The sequence below is a fragment of the Sciurus vulgaris genome (assembly GCF_902686455.1).
Source record: "Sciurus vulgaris genome assembly, chromosome: 5".
Lineage (NCBI taxonomy): Eukaryota > Metazoa > Chordata > Mammalia > Rodentia > Sciuridae > Sciurus > Sciurus vulgaris.
In genome coordinates, this window is record NC_136465.1 from 71938743 (window position 1) to 71962549 (window position 23807).

A 23807-nucleotide genomic window follows, 5' to 3' on the forward strand; every position below is an offset into this window, starting at 1 on the left:
TTGCTAGAGCTTTGAACATTTTTTCATCTATTTCTTGACTGTTTGTACTGCTTTTGAGATGTTTGTTTCATTCCTTTGCCCATTTATTGATTGGGTTATTTGGTTTTTTTTGTGTTAAACTTTTTGAGTTCTTTGTATATTCTGGAAGTTAACGCCTTCTCTGAGGTGCAGGTGACAAAGCTTTCCCTTTCTGTAGGCTCACTTTTTACACTCTTGATTGTTTCCTTTGTATGCAGAGCTTTTTATTGTGATACCATCCCATTTACTGATTTTGTATTTTACTTCTTGTGCTTTAGAAGTCTTCTTAAGCTGACTTGTTGGAGTGTTGCCTACATTTTAGAACATCCACTCTTGAGATAACCCATTATAATTGCATGAGTGGATTAATTCATTTATGAGAGCAGAACCCTGATCACCTCTTTACAGTATCATTTGTTCCTACCTTTTTTAGGGGGGGGTGGGCAATGGGAGATGGTTACTAGAACTTTAACCCAGAGGGGCTTTACCACTGAGCTACATCCCCCACCCCTTTTTATTATTCTGAGACAGGGTCTTACTGAGTTGCTGGGATTACAAGCATGCACCACTGTGTTCAGTGGTTCTACCTTTTAATATGGGTGTTAAATCTCAACATGAATTTTGGAAGGGTCAAAACATACTCAAATAATAGCACTCATGTAAGTAGAACCTTACGGTATCAGTCCTTCTGTGACTGACTTATTTTACTTCACGTAATGTCCTCAAGGTTCATCCTAGGTATATTAAGTGATATGCTTTCCTTTCATTGAACACCACATTTTGTTTCATGATCCAGCCATTAATGGATACTTGAGTTGCTTCTTTTGACTATTGTGAATAAATTTGCTATGAACATGGCTATACAAATATTTATTGAAGACCCTGCTTTCAATTCTTTTGGGTATATAGTGAGAGGTAGAATTCTGGGCCTTACAATATTCTATTTTTACCTTCTTGACAAACAATTGTAATGTTTTTCATAGTGGCTGTACAATTTTATATTTCTACCAGAAGTGCACAAGGATTCAAATTGCTCCATATTCTTGCCAACACTTTTATTTATTTATTTAGTTTAATAGTAGCCATTCTCATGGGTGTGAAGTAGTATCTCATTGCAGTTTTGATTTACATTTGCCTGCTTAGTGGTGGTGGTGGTTAGTGATGTTGAACATTTTTTTCATGTGCTTCTTGGTCACTTGAATGTCTGATTTGGAGAAATGTCTATTCATGTCATTTTTAAATTGGATTGTTTATTTTTTGTTATTGAGTTTAGCACTTTATGTATTTTGGATATTTAACTTATCAGATATGATTTGCAAAAATTTTTTCTTATTCTATTAACTATGTCCTTTGCAGAACAGAAGATCTTAATTTTGATGTAGTTTAATTTATCCATTTTTACTTTTGCTGTTTTTGGTATCCTGTCCAAGAAATTTTTACCAAGTCCAATATCATGATGCTTTTTCATTATGTTTTCTACTAAGAGTTTTTTGATTTGGGCAGTTAGGTTTGGATTTTGTTCCATTTTGAGTTAACTTTAATAAGGTGTGGTCCTACTTGATTCTTTTGCATATGAATATCCAGTTTTCTCAACGCTTTTGAAAGACTATCCTTTCCTCTTTAGGTTGTCTTGTCTTGTTTAAAATCATTTATCCATGTATACATATAAGTTTTATTTTCTTGTATTCTATTCCATTGGCATCAGTGTCTGTCTTTATGCTACTGTTTGGATTATTGTACACTCTTGATTATTGTGGCTTTTAATGAGTTTCAACTCAGAAGCGTGAGACCTTCAGCTTTGTACCTTTTTAAGATTAACTTGGTTGTCCAGGGTTCTATGAGATTCTGTGTGAAATTCAGGATGGATTTTTCTGTTTCTGTGAAGACCATCCTTGCTGTTTATCAGAGATTGGGTTAGGTCAGAAGATTGCTTTGGATAGTTTTACATCTGTCTTAGTCTGTTTTGAACTGCTACAGCAGAATGCCTGAGGCTAGGTCATTTATTATAAAAATAAATTTTATTTCTCATTTCTGGAAGCTAGTAAGTCTGAGATTGAGGTGGTCAGTATCTGGTGATGCTGTATTATGGAAGGTGGAATAGTAAAAGAGACCATACTGTGTCTTCACATGACAGAAGGGCAAGCTAGCTGAATGTATGAGGCCCATTTTATAAAGGCCTTAATCCTATTTGTGAGGGAGGAGCTTCCTTGACCTAATGCCCTTTTAAAGCCCCACCTCATTAATATCACATTTGCAACACCTGAATTTTTAGGAGACACAGTCAAACCATAGTGGTATCTTAACAACTTTAAGTCTTCTGTGAACTTCAGATGTCTTTCCATTTGCTTGTTTCTTTTATTTCTTTGAGCAATATTTTATAGTTTTCAGCATGCAAATCTTTTGCCTCCTTGATTAAATTTATTTCTAAGTGTTTTTTAATGCCTTTATTTTGTTTTGTTTTAGTTTTATGTGGTGCTGGGGATTCAGTGCCTCACATGTGCTAGGCACATGCTCTACCACTGAACCACAACACTAGCCTCTATTTCTAAATATTCTGATGCTATTGTAAATAATTTCTACTTTTAAATGCTTCTAAAAACATTATTACTTTTTACATTTAATTCATTTGGGATTTTGGTTTGTAGTTACAAATAGTAGAACCATTGTCTCTTCACCATATATTAAATAACATTTTCATTTGCCATAGATTTATGATAATGTATTTGTCATATACTAAATTTCCATTTTCTTTTTCTAAGTTACCTATACTTTATCACTCATCTGTTGATTCCTGTATCACTCATCTATTGATTTCTGTGTTCTTCCTTAGAATACAGTTACAGTCTAGTCTGGGAGTGCACATGCATTTGGCACTATAGAATGGGAGTGTGGTTGCCAAGCCACTTGACTGGTTTGTTTTGCTCTATATGTTCTTAAATGCTTGTTCTTTCTACTTTCCATGTTTATTGTCTGAAAAACACATGCTTGCTCCTTGTTAGGATCATTAGCTTTCCTAGAATCAGCTACATCTATTATATGATTTCTGTTGTTTTATTTATTTAGTTAGTTTTATGTGCTAGGATCAAACTCAGTGCCTCACATGTGCTAGGCAAACGCTCTACCACTGAGCTGCAGCTCCAGCCATGATTTCTGTTATGTAAAACAATTATTAGCCTAGAGATTGGTGAATTTTATAGTAGCTTAGGCCTTCTAAAGATTGTTCTCATTTCTTTTATCAGATATTCGTTGGTTTGGTGGTGTACCTCTTATTTCCTTGGGCAGGAAGACTGAGAAACAACCAGTGTATGTAAGTACCCTGGTGAAGGGGCTTAAAGTGGACTTTAGCTGACTTCAGATTTAGGTAATCAATTTTCTCATTTAATTCTAATCCAGTAAATTCATCATTTTCTTCTTTGTCAGTTTGCTTCAACTGGTTGGCTCTCACTGAGAAGTGCATGTCTTTTCCATGTCTTCACTTGTTCACTTATTTTAGAAGGTTTCACTAAATCCTCTGTTGAATCTGTTGTACATGTCACTATAAATATAGAAATATTAACGAGGCAGACACAAATTGCTATCCTCAAATTGCTAACAGCACCCCACCTCCAGTTATGACTTCTAAAAATGTCTCCAAACAGTGTCAAATGTTCTCTGGGGACCAGAATCATCCCATGGGCCTAAAACCATATACGATTACTATTTTTTAAAATAAAAAGGTAGAATATTAGCATTATTGATAGTACTAACATATTATTCCATATGGTTCAGTATGGTAGTTTGTGACGGCTTATTAACAGAGTTGGGAGAAGTGGTAAGAGATGAGTTTGATGAGATAGTGGGCAAAGACTAATCAGAAAGGCCTGAGCCATCTAAAGATAAATGCTTCTAGAGAAATTACTTAGGCGAGCCTCAAATGAGGAGATTATTTGAGCTCTTGAAAAGGTGGGTTCTTTAAAAAGCTTTCTGAAAATATACAATGCCTTTTTTTTTAAATTTTGTCAGATTTTTATTGTGAAGGTGTCATCCCTTTCCTTCTCCTTTGTTATTCCATCCCTCCCTTTCTCCTTTCTTCTTATCTCTCCACTTTCTTTTCTTTCTCTTTCAATAGCTACTTAAACATATTAAATTTCTGTAGGTTTCAGATGTATCCAAAGGAATTATTAATACAATTAAAGACCCAGATGCCAGAGGAAAAACCTTTGCCTTTGTTGGGTAAGTGCCTAGAATGTGACTTCAATGAAAGAATCATAATTATTTTAATGAAGGAATCATATTGGTTTATAATGACAGTCTTTCTGAACAACTCATTAACATTTATTTATTACAGTTTTATAATATCAGAATCTCTTGTATGCTTATATTCAGAATTTGAGAGAACCTAAGAATCTGCTTTAATTTATGATTCTTCTGCCATCAAAGTCTGAGAACCACTGTCCTAGACTATTAAATCAGTAACCCTTTGAATCTATAGGTCCCTCATCTGTCTATTCAACCTTTTTCAGGTCAGAAATAGGGGAAAAAATTTGTTTCTGTACTGAACATGTACACTTTTTTCCTTGTCATTATTCCCCAGTGATTTACATAGCATTTACATTGTTTCAGATATTATAAGTAGCCTAGAGATGATTTAAAGTGCACAGGATGATCAGTGCATAGGTTGTATGCAAGTACTATGTCATTTCATATAAAGAACTTGAGCATTCACAGATTTTGGTGTCAATTGGAGGGGTGCTGGAATGAATCCCCTGATTATACTTTGGTCAGTGATCATTAAAGTTGGTTTTGTTACTACTACAATGATTTTTTGTAATATATAAAATGATATTGCAATAAATTCTAAAACACAAGAGTGTTTTAGAGAGTGACTATAGTTGCAAACCAAATTAGTTTTGATAGATATAGTTACTGTGCTATGCTAGAGTGATCATTTGCTCTTTGCTCTTTCTGTTAAAATTTGCTCTTAGAAATAGGTAGGTATAGTTAAGCTATGTGACTTATCTGAAATTATTAAGGATCATGTCATAGCTAGGTAGAGGACCGCTTTGCTGAATTAACTAAAAGTTGAAAACTGAAAATCAGTCTACTAAGTTGAGACAAATTCAAGTGGTCTAGAACCTGTCAGTCTTGTGGTATAAATTAATGATATCTGATATTCTATGAAAGGTGGGAATCTTATTCAACAATTAAGTGATAGCCTGGAAATATTAAGTGATTCCCCGAAATATTTGCTTCTAGAGAAAATGACACTTTTCTCTCTAAGCTAGAGGTGATAATATATATTTCTAGTATTCTGAATATATACACTAATATATTTCACTATCATTATTAATTTAGATTAGTGAAAATCTTTTTTATTTGCATATATTATTTTCCTATGTCAACTAGTTGTTGCAAAACATATCTCTTTTTAATTCCCTGCTTGGTACCTTAGCATGCAATCAACCATATACTCTAGGAAAATTATTCACAAAAAATATATATTTAGCCCAGGTTCCATAGAACTCTAGACTCAAAAGACATCAGGCTTCCTTGAAGAGGTATTATATACTATGATTCCTAGGAATAAATGAACAAAAATAGTTCTATGATCTTTTCTTGCCTACTGCTCAGTAGAAATGAGTCTCTTTGCTAAGTCTAGTCTCTTTGCTAAGCTCCAGTATTTTATTTTTGTTTGGCATTATTTTGGGAAAATTAATACTACACATGTCAGTGTAGGATTTTTTCTTAGGAGTTTGTAGATATGTACCATACATTTCTTTTTCTCTTCAGCCACAGGAAAACACTTTATTTCCATTATTTTGAGGCCAAGAGAGAGGCATAAAACCTTGCTTGCCTAGCTCACCAAAAATAGAAGAAGTTAAATCTTGTGTATTAAAGAAATGCTAATAAAACACTGAAGTACCTTACTTATGGAAGTGAAATTATGTTTTTTTTTTATTAAACTCATTTTTGTGAAGGGCATTATTATTATCACTTTATGTAAATTGATATAGCCATTTTGTATGGCAGTTTAGAAATATTCAATAAAAGCCTTAAAATTTCAAAATATGGTTTGACCCTGTTCTACATTTAGAAATGTATCCTAAATATGTAATATGCATTCATACAAATTTTACTATAAGAATGTTTCAAGCATTGTTTCATAAAAGATAAAGATTTTCATTAGCTTAAATAGTCCCGATGTGAGAATTGGTAAAATAATTATACAAAATGTGTAATCATTACAGAAGCGTTAGAATAATCACACAGAAAGAAGATTGTGGTGTAATGTTTAAAAACAGGATGCACTGTATAATCTTATATTCGTGAAAGGTAACGTGTATATATATAAGAGAATGAAAAGGCTGTATGTTAAATACATTAATTTTATCTCTGGCAATGGGATTATGGATGATTTTTCTTTGGGTTAATCTATATTGGCTATAGTGTTTATGCTTTCTTTTTTCATAAGAGAAACATTATTTTGTTAAATCAAAAAATTTGCAAGGAGCAAATAATTTGAAGAACTGTGTTTTCTTTTTCTAGACCCAATCGTTACCTCCTCTTTGACCTGGTACAGTATATTTTTGCTATGGCTCACAGACCCTTTCTCCCCTATCCCGCACCACGTTTTGCCTATCGGTAAGTAAAGTGCTTTTAGGCACCATCTGAAAAAGAGCTAACTCCATATGCTTATTCCTGACTGCCACCCTAGGGTAATGGGGAGTATGTGCCAGACAGTGAAGGGCCAGTCTGAACTTCACAAGGAGTTACTCCTGTTGTCATGACATTAGCCTAGGAAGAATCAAGACTGAGTTTTAATTTGGGGAAGTGTCCTTCTTGGCAGATTGTGTAAGGGAGCAATCACAGTTCTCATACTGTTCTCCAAGAGGTGGGAACAGGCTCTTTTTTTATTAAACTCTTCCGATGAAGTTTTTGGGGAGAGGAGCAAAGCTGATTCAGAATTGGTCCTGTGGTTGCCTTCTCTTCTCCTGCTTCTTAGTTCAGTTCTTCCCTTTGTGTGTTTAAAATCTTAGACTCCTCAGGTCACACCATAGTGGTCTGATAAGGGAGATTTTCACCTCTAGTTTTTCAGAGGTTGATTAATAAATCAACTTGGCAATTCACTCTCTTATTCCTTTGTTCAACATATTCATTCATTCAACAAGTATTTATTGAATGACTACTATATCTTAGGCAATGTGCTAGTTACTCAAGATGTTGTAGTAACCGTCAAAAACCTTATGGTCTATAGGGTTATTAGAAAAATAGACAAGGGGCCTTAGTGGTGTAGCTCAGAGGGAGCTGCATGATGAGGTCCTGAATTCTATCCCCAGCACCTCCCCCAACCTCCCAAAAAAAGAAAAATAGAGAATTAGAGTACAGCATTTGTCAAGAGTGTTGTTTTCTTCATCTAATACTCATAATGACTTTACAAAGTAGGTAGGGAAAATGTGTGGAGGGAGTGAAGGAGGCGGCCACAGAAGCCTGGAGAACATACCTCCATTAAAGGACCGGCAGAGTATGACTTACCCAGCAGCTCAGAGAGGGATCAGTTAAGTGGCAAGTGAAAAGAGTTTGGAAGCCTAGATTCCAAAGGTTTTAAGGGAGGTTTGAAGAAAATGAATGCTTCGAGAGAAGGGGACATTGCTGTTTTGTTCACATCTGTACCTCCAGCACCAGGAACCATGCCTAGCACATAGAAGGTACTCTGTTAATATTGTTCACAGAAGTGCTCCAGAAAAGTCAAATAAGATAAAGGAACAAAAGATACCCATGGCAGCATCAGTGTTATGGAGGGGCTAAAACCAGATTTCAGCAAGGTACTTTTGTAGTTGTACATAAAATTGAGAGTTAAAGACAGAGATAGCATATGCATGTGGTGTGACCCACTGAGGATACTAAAATAGAGACCAGAGGAGATAGTAGTGTAGAACCAATGCATGGGGAGTTGGAAGCTTGTAAGGGGTTTAATTTTTTTTAAGTTATGTTAGCCCAGTAAATTACTTTTTTCTGCCATTGGGACAGGTTGACTAGAATCTGAGATTTTTATATGATGCTTGAGAAATTCTGACTAACCTTTGGCTTCCTTTTTTACTTCTTTATTCCATCCATGGAAATGATGTTTTTCAAGTTCTTAAAAAGCCATGGAGCTAGCTGGACATGGTGGCACACACCTGTAATCCCAGTGGCTCAGGAGGCTGAGACAGGAGGTTCACAAGTTTAAAGCCAGCCTCAGCAACAGCGAGGTGCTAAGCAACTCAATGAGACCCTGTCTCTTAAAAAAAAAAAAAATAGGCCTAGGGATGTGGCTCAGTGTTTGAGACTCCTGAGTTCAATCCCCAGTACCTGCCAAAGAAAAAAGCTGTGGAACTTTGAAGCTGCGAGGTATGGTATTATACACCTGTAATCCCAGCAGTTCAGGAGACCGACCAAGGCAGGAGATTGGGCCTAGCTTTGGCAACGTAGCAAGTCCCTAAGCCACTAAATGAAACACCTCAAAATATAAGAATTAAAACAATGGGGTGGGGATGTAGCTCAGTAGTAGAGTGCCCCTGGGTTCAATCCCCAGTATTAGACAAACAAAAAAGATTTGGAGCCTCATAGCATGAAATTTTTACATATAGGTCCATTAGGTAAATGAGATAAAAGAGAAGCTAGTCTAGCTGTAATGATAGAGGAATATTCCCCATCCCTGACCCCCAGGCTTCTGTTGGGGGCCCAAGGAATTCCTAGGATTCCACCTGTGCTACTTGAAAGTACACTGTCCTGAGGATGCTACTGATGGGAACTCCAACGAGAGCTAAGGAAAACCCTCAGTTGTCATTAGCACTGCAGAGCCCAGAGCCCTCTTGTCCTGGGTTATTATATTCTTTCTTGATTTGACTTAGGCCTTAGGCTTATCTTTACTTTTAATTTTTTTGTTTCCAAAGGCCCCTCCTTTTAAGGATTATGTTTTATATTTTACACACCATTTAGCTTGTCCTACATCCTGCACATCATATTTGAATGAGAATTAGATTAGATTGAATTTCACAGACTTGATTGAATGCTGTTATATCTCTCTCTCTCTCTCTCTCTCATTTTTTTGCTTTTTTGTTCATTGGTAATATGTTATTTAATTTTCAGTTTTTAAGATCTGATGTCTCTTTGTGTAGAATATGATGTGCCCTCAGTTCTACCAGTCAGCTGGGTTTTCTTGAAAGAAAATAGGGAATCAAAAGCAGAACTAGTCTTACAGGTAGAGCCAGGACCAGGAATGTTCATTATTTTCTTAAATTAAAAAAACAAAACAAAACAAAACAAAAAAAACATTGAATTTCTGCCTCTCCAGAAGCCCCTCTTCTGTGGGTCTTACAGGGTAACTTAAATCTTAGGCATAGAGATGCTGCTTATCACATGTGCCATATATATTCCTTTTTCCAGATTGATAGCAAGACTCTTTGAAATAAACCCATTTGAGCCTTGGACAACGAGGGATAAAGTGGAACGGGTAAGTCTTCCCAGGCACATGCTGGGCTGAGAGCTGTAGAGATGGGCAAGTGAAATTTACTTTTGTTGGCCCGCTGGGAACATTACTATACTCCTGTATGATACTCGGCCTGGCTAAGGTCAGCCCCTCTACTCATGCATGAAAGTGCATTCATTCTCATCTTGCTCCATTATCCTCTCTTTGATACTATCAGTTTTTCTTTCTCATTGAATCCTTCCCATCAGCAGCATATGGACATGACTAATACCCCACTGCTTATTAAAGGCCAAAACCTCACATGTCCTTTTTAATCACTTTCCTGTTTGTCATTTTACCCCCTAGGCTCAAAGAGCCCTCTCTACGTCCTCTTCATAGCTTCTTAATCATCATTTTAGCCTTTTCAGATTTTATTCTCTTCTCTGCCCTAAACCTGCTCTTTCCAAGGGCACTCATGATCACCACACCATCAAATCCAGTAGTCAGTTCTCTGAATTCATCTCACTCCATCTGTGAACAGCATTTATCAGAGGGTACCCTTCTCTCCATTTGGAAACTTATCTTTCCATCTGTATTTTGTCTCTTGCTTTTTGTTCTCTCTCTGAGTTGCTTTCAGGGCTTCCTTTCTGCTTCACCTGCCCTCACACGCTTCCTGATTTCTGTGTGATGGGACACCCACAGGCTCTGTCCTTGTGCCTTTCTTTTCTATCTTTATTCATTTTGTAAATGTTGTTCACCTCATCTCAGGTTCCAGCTACTGACTTTTTAAGGTCATGGCTGCAATTTTATCTTTAGTCCCAAATTACCCCCCTGAGCTTGAGTCTTACATCTAACAATTTGTATTAATTTTCTGAAGCATAATTCCATAAATAGAACTGCAAACCTGTTTTAATAATAGTGCTACTTTCCAGTGCTTATGCCAAAAATCTAGTAACCCCCTTGATTCCTTTCCCAAATTCTAGATTTAAATGAGCACTAACTAGTAGAACTTGTTGCATGATGGGAATGTTCTGTCTTTGTACTAATGTGGAGCCATTGACTACATGTGGCTGTTGAGCACCTAATAGTGTGGCTGCTGTGATCACAGAAATAAAATTTGAATTTTATTTAATTTTAATGAGTGACTTATTATACTGGGTCTCACAGAACTAGACCCTCAGCAACTCTCAAAGTAGATGCCAGATCTAGCACTCCTCCTTTAGTCCCCCTCTTTTTATTATGAAAATGTTTGTAATCATATTGGAAGCTTACAACTTACAGAAAAGCAGAGTGTATAATTGTCTGTCCTCTACCAACCCTAATCCATCAGACATCATTTTTTCCTCTTTTATCTAGCTCTTGCTATTGTTGCCACCACTTTTGTCCTGCAGTGTGCTGAACTCCAAAACCCTGACTCTCCTGTCTCCTGCACTCATCTAACTCATTGATCATTTGCCCACTATGTGTGCAAGTGCTTGTAGGGAGGATGCTAAATAAAATAAAAATCCTATACCAGGTCTACCTTAGAAATGCTGCAGACCTTGCATTGACAAGAAGCAGCTAAATTGTTGTCTGAATGTTACCTAGAAGCTAAAGTGTAGAGAAGATGAGAAAATATCATCAGGAAACAGATGTGAATAGGCAGCTCATTCTCCCCTTTGAGGGCTCTATCTGGAAAGTTGAGGTCATTTCTGTGATGTCCCTTCTATGTTGAAACCCTGGGCAAGAGACCTGATTGACACTAACATGGCTCTTAAGTTGACAGTTGAGAAGATGTTGATACAGTGGACAGAGGGATTTGGGATTTAGTTTGGAGACTGCCTTACAGCACTCAGCACTTGGGTGGGGGTGGGTAGGATGAGGGATTGATGCTGATTTAGATGAAGACTGGTTCAATTTCAGGGCTTTGGGATGAGCTGGCACTTCCCAGTTCATTCTCATTTCCTAAATGAGATGGGTTTGGTATTTAACTTTACAGTGAGCATTGATCAACCAGGTGAGTATAGTTGGAGCAAAAAAGTTTAATGGGTTATCTCTTAATGGGCAAAGAACAAATTCTTCATGATCTCCTTGATTTGAAAGTTAAAACTGAAGCATAGGACCCTAGCTCAGAACTTGCACAAGGGAGAACTGGGGAGTGGATGTGCTCTGCTTTACCTCCAATTTTATTCCTGAGCCTTCCTGTTAAACCACCTGTCTAATGTGATGACTGGTGCTTCCAAGCACTAGATTTAGTTCTGTTTACATCTGTATGTAGACCAGGTCCATTGCCAATGTCCCATGTTGTGTGTAGCGCTGAGTACTTTTATCTAATATTTGGTGATCTTCCTTTTTTTTCAGCATAAGTCCTCTTTCTGTGTTCTACTTTTAGTAAGTTCCAATAATCAAAAAAATTGCCTTGTGTTCTTTGAAAATATTTGAGTCTCAGTAATGAGACTCAGGCCAGCTTAATGTTGGACTGTTTGCTAGGGTAGCACTTTGAGTTCTTGGCTAATTTTCAGCATGGTCCTTTGTTTATTCAAAGATGCACATCACAGACTTGACATTGCCTCATCTGCCTGGCTTAGAAGACCTTGGTATTGAAGCAGCTCCACTGGAACTCAAGGCCATTGAGGTGCTGCGGCGTCATCGCACTTATCGCTGGCTGTCTTCTGAAATTGAGGATGTGAAGCCCGCCAAAACTGTCAACTATTAGTGCCCCCTGAGCAGCCTTGATTTCTGATGTCATTTGGTTTACCCAGCAACCTACATTCTTTAGAGGATCCTGTACATAGTGATTAAGATCCTTCTATTAAATGTCCAAGAGTAAATTCTGCAGTGTTTTCTTTCTTGATTTATAAAATAAGAAATTCCGGCCATTTAGAACTTGAGTATAATTTTTTAAAAATATATATAACAATGACATAGATATTATTTATTCTCTGAAATGTTGAAGGGTTCAAATTTCCCTGTCGAGCCACTTTTAGCATATGTTTTAGAAAACTTGATTCCCTCTTTATTGCCAAAATATTGATGATCTCAGAGGATATATAACTGACTTTTAGTTTTAGGAAAATATGTAGTCCCATGAGGAATCTGAATTTATTCATGCTATTTTACAAGTTTATTTTAAAGGTGTTTATATGTTAAAAATCAGCAGTACATATATTTAACAGTCTTGTCTGTAGACATGGATTCTCAAACTCTTTTGTAGCTCTATGGTCATCTGGGATCTGTGCTGAGGTCCCCACCCATGCTGTTAGGAACACCTTTATATTATTCCAGACACTTGGGTATAAACAGATTCTTTCCCATGCAAAGAGATGCCTCAGCCTATTGTCAGCGATGTCAACTCTTACAAATTAGAACTTTTTCATAATTTGTTAATATTGCAGCCAAGATCCAAATGAATGATTGGTTTAGTGTTGGCAAATCCTTCAGTACAGTATGGTTACAAACTTCCATGATTTCTGGCAAAGTCAGTCCGTCATCATCCTAAGGGACCCCAAGGTTTGTCACTATTCACTGGATTTCATCTCCCTGATCTGTATGCCAGGAAGGCCAGTAAAAAACCCTGTCCAGTTATAGTAATTTATAGAGGAAGGTACATGAATGTTGAAGGTGAGTTTTCCATCTGTTCTCTCTGCATGTTCCAGAATATTTTTGTCCTTAAGTAGGCAAGGGCATGGTCCGTGGATCAGTAGCATCAGTATCACCTGGGAGTTCATTAGAAGTGAAGACTCCTAGGCCTTATTCCAGACCTGTTGAATCTGAATATGCATTTTAACCAGGCTCCTGGGAAGTCTATGTGCACTTTAAAATGTGAACAGCACTACTGTCCAGCAGAGGTCCTACAGAGATCAGTGTACTTCCTGTTATTAATCCAGGTTGATTTTCAGCTCCACCCCAGGCCTACTGAGTCAGAATCCCTGAAATTTTATTTTTATTGTTATGCACACTACTATGTGAGAATCACCATACTAGGGAAAGGAGCTCAACTCCAACTTTATATATTTTTCTTCAGAATAGATATCTCTTTTTATTTTAGATAATTCTGTTGGCCATAAACTGATCAATAGGCACAGATGGGCAGATTTTGATTTGAAATAAATAGTAATTCTATAATGTACAGAGTACTTACATCTTTCTAGCAGTGCTATTTCTCTTTTTTTTATGTCATAATTTACGATACTACATATTTGTTTTCTTTTTTTCTGGTATTGGGGATTGAACCCAGAGGGGTAGGGGCATTTTACTACTGAACCCTAGGCCTTTATTTTTTATTTTGAGGCAGCATCTTTCTAAGGTGCTGAGGATAGCTTTAAGCTTGGGATCCTCCTATAACAACCTCCCAAGTTCCTGGGATTACAAGGCATGTACCACTGCCTGTAATAACTTGCATTGCTATTTGAAAGTAAGATCAACTTCTGAGTAGCAAATGACTTCTTGCAAAGTTCAGAACAAAACAAAATATAATCCTCCCTAGATTTACATAGAATTTACACTCTTAAAAAACAAAGAATATATTAAACCAATACGCAAAGATTATTTATACCTGTAAAACAGATTCTAAGTTGGAATGACTATCGATTAGTTTTGAAAATCATTTAAGATATGTTTCAGTTCTTCATTTTCATATTCTGACACCATGGTACATATACCATTTCCAGATCACTCCTACTGAATGCCTACAGGGCTCTTCAATCATTGTACTAATCAAATATTGCACACACAGATTTCCAAGGTGCTTATACCACTCCTTTTGGAGCTAGGGCTATGATCTACCCCATGGAAATCTTTGAAAGGCATTATACTATACTCTTGTCTTGAGACTTGGTTGAAATTAGGCAAGATGGTTTAAAAGTCTGAAGCCATTTCACCAGAGTTAAGTAGTCCTGCCTACCCTCCAGTTGTCCAGCTGAGCACATAATATTCTCTTTGGCTTTGTTGTCAGATAGGCCCATGGCATACGCCAGTTTCCAATCTTCCCACTTTAATTCTGATTCTCAGTGATTTTTCAATCATTACACATTTGAGATTCAGAATGCAAAAGACAACTACGGCATCTTTGTATCTGGATGCTAACTACAGATGGGTAGATTGACAGTATGGACCTGCTATTCATAATTTGCCATAAATTAATACAACGGTCAAACGATTTGTTGTTTTGCTTGGTTTCACTTCAAGGCCAGTTAGTCTCTCTTACACTATTATTTGGTCTGGATTATTTGTCCAGCCATACTTATCCTCTCATACTTCTTTAGACTGATGCCAAAGATTTCTCTTTCATTTCCTTTGCCCCTGAAAAACCATATTTTGGTTAGTTTGCGCTATCCAGCATTATATCTCAGCTCCAAATCAAAATGCCACACAGCTAACAGACTCTGAAAGAAATGTTCCCGGGATCTCCACAAATAAAATGTGAACAAGGCTTTCCTAATCATTTCAATTGAAGCTGAACCTCCTCCTCCTCCACCCTTCTTTCCTGCAGAAACTTCATGTCTTCTGTCTTTTAAGGAAGACACAGCTTTTTAATTTTTCTCACATTGTCCAGGAATCTCCACCTGGATCCCGGATCCCTAACCTGTCTGCTTGGAACAATTCATATCTAGCATTGCATGTTGTCATCTCAGATCAAATGACACAAGTCCCACTACTAAGAAATTTCATCTATTCAACCAACAAGGTAAGGGTTAAGGGAAAGTGTAACCCTGAAGTCTGAGAACCTGGAGCTAAGCCCAGTAGTCCAACACTCTGTGTGAACTTGGGAATTTTTGAAACTTTCTGGGTCATTGCTGTTCTCTCCCTCAACTGTAAATGGGTCGTGGTGAGGAGTTCTTGAGATTATAAAGTACTATCACAGTGCCTGGCCCTTAGTACTCAATAAATATTAGCTGCTGATATCATGAGTGGCCATTCTCATTCTAGGTAACAAGTAGGAAGATAGCACTTCTATTGCTCAATGAATTCTTAGTTTAATGGCAGAAAAGTGATATCAAGTCATTGCATCTCATACAGATTTTTAGGTTTCCATGAGGGCAATTAATCAGTACAGAATTTTTCAAATTATGTAATTTATTGAAGTAATAAAACTAATATTTTGTTTGGTACTAGGGATTGAACCCAGAGGCACTTTATCACTGAGCCACATCCATAGTCCTTTTTTATATTTTATTGAGACAGGGTCTCACCAAGTTGCTTAGGGCCTCACTGAATTGCTGAAGCTGACTTTGAACTTGCAGTCCTCCTGTCTCAGCCTTCTGAGCTGCTGGGATGATGGGCATGCACCACTTCATCCAGCAATAAATCAAATTTTTAAGGTTTTAAATTTAACCCACAATTTAATTATTTATAAATCTAGTGGACTTAGCATTTAGTTCTTGTAATTGAACTACTTAAATTTCTTTGGATGTTTTAAACTGCACTTTCAAATTTAATTCTTTTTAAAGCTTTGCAGCTAATACACAGAACTTTGTCAAGTACTCAAAAATTCTAGTAAGATTGATAAATTAGCTCTATAGGTAGTGATTGTAAAGTCTGGCAATCATGATGGTATTTGTAAACTTACTAAAATTCTCATGCATTTCAACTTAATAAAAATCTAAGTTAAGTATACATATCAGAATCACTGAATGTTAGATTCTGAAATGCAAAATTCTTAGTTATTACAAATACTTTAAATACCAATTTTCACAGATCATCCCTAGATTTTACATAAACTATAAATAAGAGTTTGAATTACTACATTCTCTATACTTAAATTTTAAGTCTTTTGAGGTTGAAGACCTTTATTAACTGTCTTAGTCCATTCCTGTTAGTATAACAAAATGTTAGGTAGGAATTCAGGGACACCAAGATGGCAGAGACAGGGTATTGAAAAGAAGCCACAATTCAGGTAGGTAAATTACCTACCCAATAGTAAATAACTGAGTTTTCTGACCTGGATCTATCTGATGGCTTGCCAGGCATGGTGGCACATACCTATAATTGCAGCAACTCAGGAGGCTGAGGCAGGAGGATCACAAGTTCAAAGCCAGCCTCAGCACAACTTAGCTAGGCCCTAAGCAACTTAGCAAGACCCTGTCTCAAAATAAAAAATAAAAAAGGGATAGGGATTTGGCCCAGCAGTCAAGAGCTCCTGGGTTCAAACCCAAGTACCAAAAACCCAAACTAAACCAAACCAAACGAATGGCTTATTCCAGGAAAGAGTTAAGAATTTAGCTCAGGAGAAATACATTGTCAGATTTACATTCAAGAAGGTCATGGAGTGAGGGTGAAGTGGAGGGCATATTTGAAAAAAACCTTCCCTGTGAAGGAAAGACCCAAGAGAGAATGAGGATAAGAGCTCTCAATTGTAAAGTTTGAGGATGTTAAAAGATAAACCCAGATTGAGTGAGAAGAGACTTATTTGAAAAAATTATTACAAGGGAAGCAAAGGGACTATTATAGTAGAATACAAAGACCAGGAAGAAGTTGGAAAGAAAAGACCTGGAGGACATAAGTCCACATGAATTCTATAAGGGTCAAGGGAGGTAACAGGCTATCTGAGTGACTTTATCCTAAGGACAAATAAACTGCTCTTTATAACAGAAGTTGTTCTGCAGATGGGAGCCAAGTGTGCACCAGAGTTAGGTGCCTTATCTTACCCATGGAAGTTGGGAGATAAGGATGCTGTTTCTTTTAATGATTCTACCATGAAGGAGGGCTCCTAGGTCCTTGAGAAAGACATTGTTGGGTTGTAAAACTGTCAAGAAGCTGGGAAAAGATTTATATTTCAAAGAGGCAAAGAAAGAATGTATAATTACTAATTTTCCCCAAAAAAGGCTATATAAAAAATGGGATGTTGGGGCCTAATGTCAAGAAGAACTTTAGGCAGTTTGGTCAGATGGAAGGGAATGCTAAGACTTATAGCTGTCTTGGTTAGGAGGATTTGAAGGATTAAGTTTCTTGATGTGAGCAAGAAATGATACTGATACGGAGTGCCACCATCAGGGTGCTTGCCTCTGGAGTAAGTGTAAGGAACAGAATCCCGAGCACAAACAGGCAATTAGCCTCAAACACCAGGATATGGGAAGATGGTAACAGTAATATGACAACATATTAAACAAAACCTCCCCTGAGTAATTAAAAGTGCAAGTTTATTCTTTGTTACTACTACTTTTCTGTGTTTTCCTTTATCTACCTCCCCAACTTACCAACTGAGATCCTTCTTCTCCAACAGAAATGGGGCCAAGGACTAGAAGAGGTTAAGGGGAAAAGGGCAGTCTTATGGGGCAAGGGTCTTGGTGGACAGAAGACTGGCCTTCTTAGCAAAAGATGTTTAAAGCTGATCCTGGGGTGCTTTTGGGAAAGTGATGATGATTTGGGAAGGTAATTGAATCTGTAGGAGTAGATGTTGAGGAGAAAGTGTCATATTAATAAAACAGCACCCATTAACATTTCCACACAAATGTAAGTAGTTACATCATGGAAGAGTGGGGAGCTGAAATTCCAAACCTTGGTTCTTGTATTCGGACAAAAGAAAATTTAAAGTCAGACACCAAAAGTCATGCAAGAGAACTTTATTGTGAATGAAAGTGAGATGAAAGTACGGTAAAAGCAAAGTGAGGCTCAAGCAGAGAGCATTCTCAAAAGACAGAATGACAAAGGAGATTATGCTGTCTCCAAATTTATTACTATTTGATGTTTACCAGGAGAACTGGGGACCACTTTAGCAACCTTCACCAACCGGGTGTTCAGCTCTTCTGTCATGTTGGATAGTGGAGTTTTTGACCTTAGTTGGTCCTCTCCAGAACTGTCATGGAGGCCATCCTATGTAGGGAGCTTCATCTGTAAGACAATCCCATGTTAATATGGGCACTGGGTTCAGTAGCCTGTCAGAAATTATCTTAGAGTGCCTGCATTACCAAAGGAATTTTCCTTCCCAGACAAGTGGAGATACCTATAGCCGTAATTCCTACCTTCACACCAACCTCAGTGGATCCTGTCAAGAGTTCATCCCATTAATACTTTTGACATATTTTCCAATTAGCTCCTTTTGCTTGTTTATTTTCTACAAATTGCCCCTTTTCCACATTAATTAACCCTTTGCTTTCTCATCCACTTTGAAAGTAGTTTAAAGAAGACCCTAAAGTGATTTAAAGAACACTTGTGACCTTGCCGTGCATTTCACTGCTTATTGCTAGCTACTTTCTAACAGTACACCTCACTGGTGATGACCTGAATGACTGATTAATATGGAGGTAGTGTGGGTAGGGAATTGGATGGAAGCAGTAGTAAGAAACTGGAACTGAAAGAGGACAGATAAATGGGAGTGGTGGGTCACAAAGTTAAGGGAATTGTTCTATAAAATGGGCCTACTGTGCTGATACCCACATGCTTTCTTTTCGAAGAAGCAATTTACCTACAACCCTGCCTGACCTAAGTGAACAGGATATATCACATTCCTCAGCCAACTACTGATTTTATGCAGGAGAAATGCAGGCCTGAAATAAAGTTATTAAGAGGAATCCAAACTATCCTGAAGGGAGGAGAATTTTGTGACCCTTTTCACAGACCAGATCTCAGAATTTAAGGAGATAAGGATAATTCCTCTTAACTGTAAATCAGAATTTATGGTTAAGAATCAAATTAGAACCAGCCAACAACATGAACCAAAGTGACCTAGAGTTGTCATGGCAGTGGGAACTTGAAAGTCTGATGTCATCCTGCTGTCAGTCAAAAGTCAAGAGGTAGACCTAGATTGGACTCTCTGGAAACTTCTCTGGGATCCCTGATAAAACTGGAGTGAAGGAGAGATAAGCTGTCTCTCTCTTCTTGGAGAGGACCCATTTTCTCCCTTGAAAGTATTCCCTTTTCTCCTTTCTCAGAATCAGGATTTGGAAGGGGGATGGTATTGGCATCAGATCTGCTATTTTGCTGCTGCCATTATTCTGCCTCCCCCACACCACTTTACAACCCAGATTGTTAACCCCATGAACCTCCTAGTCAGACATTGGTCTATTGTTATTAGCCAGTGAAATTCCACTACTTAATAGCTCCCCCGCCATTTTCTCTCTCTCTCTCCTCATTCTTGCTCTCTCTTTCTCTCTCTCTCTAGCTCTGTCTCCTCCTCCTCCTCCTCCTTCTCCTCTCTCACTCTCTTTCACACACCCTGCAGGGAGATACTCTGCCTGTCCGCTAAATAAAATCTCTTGCATGAGTTCCCACATCTGGAGTGTTTTCTGGGTGCTTTCATTGGTGCCATGACTCAGATGGGCTCTTTTACCGCCACTTAGGCAAGTGGAATTCCATCTGTTGCCCCAGACCCACCCCCGCCCCAGGTGCTGGTCTCACCTTCCATTCACCTGGACACTCTCCACATCCAGACACCGGCCTCATTAGGTAAGTGGCTTCTCCCCTGGCTTTGGTTACCTGGGAAGTGACCCCAAGGCTCTCTGCAGGTTGTGGGAACCCCCAACCATGGTTCTTGCAACTACAGCTGAATCCCTATGCTGACTGCTGGGGAAGAGCTCCTGGCTGACAGAGACTCTTTCTGAGAGGACTGCCTCTTGCGAGACCTACTCCGGTCCTGGGTTCTCTCTATGACATTTCGTCTCTACGAAAGCCCCAGGTACCCAGGTACCCCTACAGGCTTAGCCTGGACACTTATCTAGTGGTAGTGACGACTCCCTGGATAATTTGTCCTTGGCTCGGATGATTCCCTGGGGGCTGAGGGACACCTTGCCTCTATATTCACCAATTCCTCTCTCACAATGGGCAGCTCCCTCTCAGTCCCCACCCAGACCATCCTGGGTTGCCTCTTAGTTAATTTAAGAGTCCCTCTGCCTCACCCGGGACCTCAAACCCAATGACACTTTAGATCCCAACATTTTTAGGGATCTGTTTAATTTCTGAGAGTACCCAGGGAAATGGAAAGAGATTTCCCTACATTATCTTTGCTCTTCCGGCAAACCCAAACACTCTCTCTCTCTCTCTCTCTCTCTCTCCTTCTCTCTGTCTTTCTCTTTCTCTTGCTCTCATGCTATTTTAATAAAATAATCAATGGCCATTATAATTTTTTCTTCTAGGATTCATTTTGTTTTTCTTAAATGCTATATTTTTGGAACTCACAATTTTGATCCTACATACCTAGGTTAATGGTTTTTTGATCAGTTCTATTTTTATTCAACTCAAGTTATTTTTGAACATCAGTTACATTGCAATGTAGATTCACCTATAAAAGGCTACAACTTTTGTGTTATGTGTATATCCTGTTGTCTGTCTATCTGTGTGCATCCAAATATAGCACTCATAAAATTAAAATTTAAAAAAATGGATCCAGATACCTTTAATTCACATGATTTTTAAAATGTTCAATTTAAAATTGGGTAAACAAATGAAGGTAAATGTCTTTAAGATTACTTGCCTCACAAGTCTCAAGGTGGTCAAATTAATAAAATGTTGATATCTATAAAATGTCTAATATCAATTGTTTCTAGAACTTTTCTTCAACAGGAAAGAGATGGCAGATACTGTTCTATATACTTGTCTGATATCTTGTTTTTTTTTTACAATAAAATGAGTAAATTAGATTTGACATGTATGGGATTACTCAAATGTGTTTGTTAGAGACAAGTGATTAATTTAAAAAGTTAAAATGCTGTTAAATAACATCAAGTACTCTTAACTCCTTAAATTCCATGGAGTAACATACTTAAACATTATTGGTGTTTTCATAGATTGGTAAATAAAAGGGGTTTAAAATTTCTTTGTGTCATCACTAAAAACATGGATACTAACTAAGACTTGTCCTAACAGGTACAATTCTATATACAAAGGGATCCAAAAATTTCAACTGTGTTTCAATTAGAGTACTGTATATAACAAAATATTTCATCTTATTAAAAAGGAGTAATTTATCTAAATTCAGAAATTTTGTAAGAGTTGTTTCAGAATGTGAACAAAAAGGGGTCAACATATAGGAAAGAAAAATAAAAGGTTCTAGGTATAAAAATATATTTAGTAGAAGGGAGAAGAAAATGTTTCTGGGTAGGAAAGTCTTTTTCTGAGATGAAACCCAGGTTGGGGTCCATGGTTATTGCCTGCTGGCTCTCCCCTCATCAGGACCTGAGCTGCCTTGACCATGCCCCCTCCTCCCTGGCCAATATCCACCATAGGGTGTTTCTGCCTCTTGCTGCTGCCGCTGTCACTATGTTCTTCTCTTCACTCTTGCCCCTCTTTGTGTCAATAAGAATAGTATTGGGGATTTATTTATATCACTTAATGTTCTATAACAGGACCTGTTAGAGTCTTATTTGTTTAAAGGTTAATATCCTGAAACATGAAAGCATTTTGCCACTTTGCCACACAAAAGGAAAGTTCAAAGTTCTCTCAGTCTTTCCTTGATTTATATTTTGGATGTAATGTCATTGTGTTAACTAACATTCACATAGACTCAGGAAACAATACATGTAAACTTCTTAAAATGACATTTAAGAAAGAGGCAAAGATCAGCTTCAGAACTAGAACACTTTACCTACGATTTGTGAAGAGCACCATCTTACCTGAGATAAGGTTCTGCCTCGCACCTTACTACATGTCACAGTGGCTCCAAAGTAAGCCAGACTTCAGCTCATTTAAAGTTATATTCAAAAGATTGGTTTTTGTTGAAGAATGACTGAGACCTCAAACAGGGAATATAATGTATAGCTCAGCCAAAATTCAAGATAGCTATTATACAAACTAAATATGTTTTTACTGTTAATTTCTTTTTGTATTTTCCTTGTAAACTCTATAACTGTTGCCTGATTAATGTTTTACAGAAGTACTATTTCAAGAAAAAACAACTTAAATATAATTTGAGATAATAATCCATCACCTATCGAACAGATAATATAGACCCCAATTAAATAAAAGGTGATAAATGGCTGTAAAGTCATAAACATTAGAGTTAAAGTCCAGAACTCTTACTTTATGACTGGTGAGACTGGCTTGCTGGATATTTAAGTTCAAGTTTAAGAACACAAAAGGGTCAAGATTTGCCTCTTGCCCTGTGAGTCAGCCTGAACCCAGGGAATGGGAGAACTTCTCTAAGCTGCTCTCAAGTTCCCCATGAACCCCTGTGGGAACTCACCTGACGCTTAACAACATATAAGAACAAAGTCAATTTGACCAGCTCGATCTTGAATACCTAGCAAAACAGTTAAAACCAAAACATAGCCATTCCTGGGCATTTAAAAGAAGAAACAATAGTTAAACATAACTTAAGGTGTATACTTATGTTAATCCCAAGAATAAATAAGAGTGGAGGTTATTAAAGAGAATCTTAGGCAGGAGTGCCTGATAACCATCAAGAGAAACTACCAGAGTCAGAAATGTTTGGTTGTTTTGAGGTCTACAGATATTTCTAAACAGGCCCATGCCTGCTAAATTGCCTACAGAAGTTCCTACAAGATCAGATACACAAGTTCCAGAGCTGGTGGACACACACAAGTTCACCAACCAATCAGCCAATCAACTGCTTCTCCTTCAAGACTATCAGCCCCTTACACCCAAAGCTGAGACCTGTGAACCTGTGATTCACTATTGACACCTCTGACTCCAAAAACTCTGCTCCCACCTAAACCCTTCCCTAATCCTCTTTTTTTTTTTTTTTTTTTTTTTACAGGAATGAGACTCTTTGCCCCCTAACCAGCAGGAAGAAGCTACAGAAGAAAGACCATTGTCCCACCCCCGGTATCTACAAAAACAAAAAAGGAGGAATATTGGCATCATATCTGCTATTTTGCTGCCACCATTATTCTGCCTCCCCGACACCACTTTACAGCCCAGATTGTTAGCCCGTGAACCTCCTAGTCAGTCATTGGTTCAGATTGTTAGCCCACAAACTTCTAAGTCAGTCATTGGTCCATTGTTATTAGCCAGCGAAATTCCACTACTTAAGATTGGCTCCCCCACCATTTTCTCTCTCTCTCTCCTCCTCATTCTTGCTCCCTTTTTCACTCACACTCTCTGTCTGTCTCTCTCCTCCTCTCTCACTCTTTCTTTCTCTTTCTCTCTCTCTTCCCTCTTCCTCCTCCTCCTCTCTCTCTTTCTCTCTCTCTCTCTCTGTGTCTCTCTCTCTCTCTCTCTCTCTCTCTCTGTGTCTGTCTGTCTGTCTCTCTCTCTCTCTCTCACACACACACACACACACACACACACCCTGTAAGGAGACACTCTTAATAAAATAAAATTAATAAAAATTAATAAAATCTCTTTTATTAATAAAAGACTTAATAAAATCTCTTGTGTGAGTTCTGGCATCCGGAGTGCTTTCTGGGTGTCTTCAGATGGTGTCTTTGTGCTGCCTTAGTTTCCCAGAATCCCCCAGCTCTGCAACAGAATGAAGGATTTTTAAGAGAAT

The 23807-nt window shown here is 37.8% G+C and overlaps 1 protein-coding gene and 1 long non-coding RNA gene across 3 annotated transcripts in view; both read left to right on the forward strand.

Moving 5' to 3' along the window:
* Window positions 1–13553, forward strand: part of NDUFA9 (NADH:ubiquinone oxidoreductase subunit A9) — a 29805-nt gene extending 16252 nt beyond the window's left edge. For both annotated transcript variants that reach the window (XM_079143005.1, XM_079143004.1), the window contains exons 7-11: window positions 3258–3325; window positions 4154–4230; window positions 6544–6639; window positions 9424–9490; window positions 11970–13553. In XM_079143005.1, the coding sequence (XP_078999131.1) occupies window positions 3258–3325; window positions 4154–4230; window positions 6544–6639; window positions 9424–9490; window positions 11970–12140 (479 nt within the window). In that variant the 3' untranslated portion in view covers window positions 12141–13553. The remainder of the gene's footprint in view (window positions 1–3257; window positions 3326–4153; window positions 4231–6543; window positions 6640–9423; window positions 9491–11969) is intronic.
* Window positions 13554–14866: 1313 nt separating this feature from the next.
* LOC306662839 lies at window positions 14867–23393 on the forward strand. Its single transcript, XR_013764277.1, has 3 exons — window positions 14867–15110; window positions 19702–19807; window positions 23073–23393. It is a non-coding gene; the product is annotated as an uncharacterized lncRNA (long non-coding RNA).
* Window positions 23394–23807: the final 414 nt, after the last annotated feature.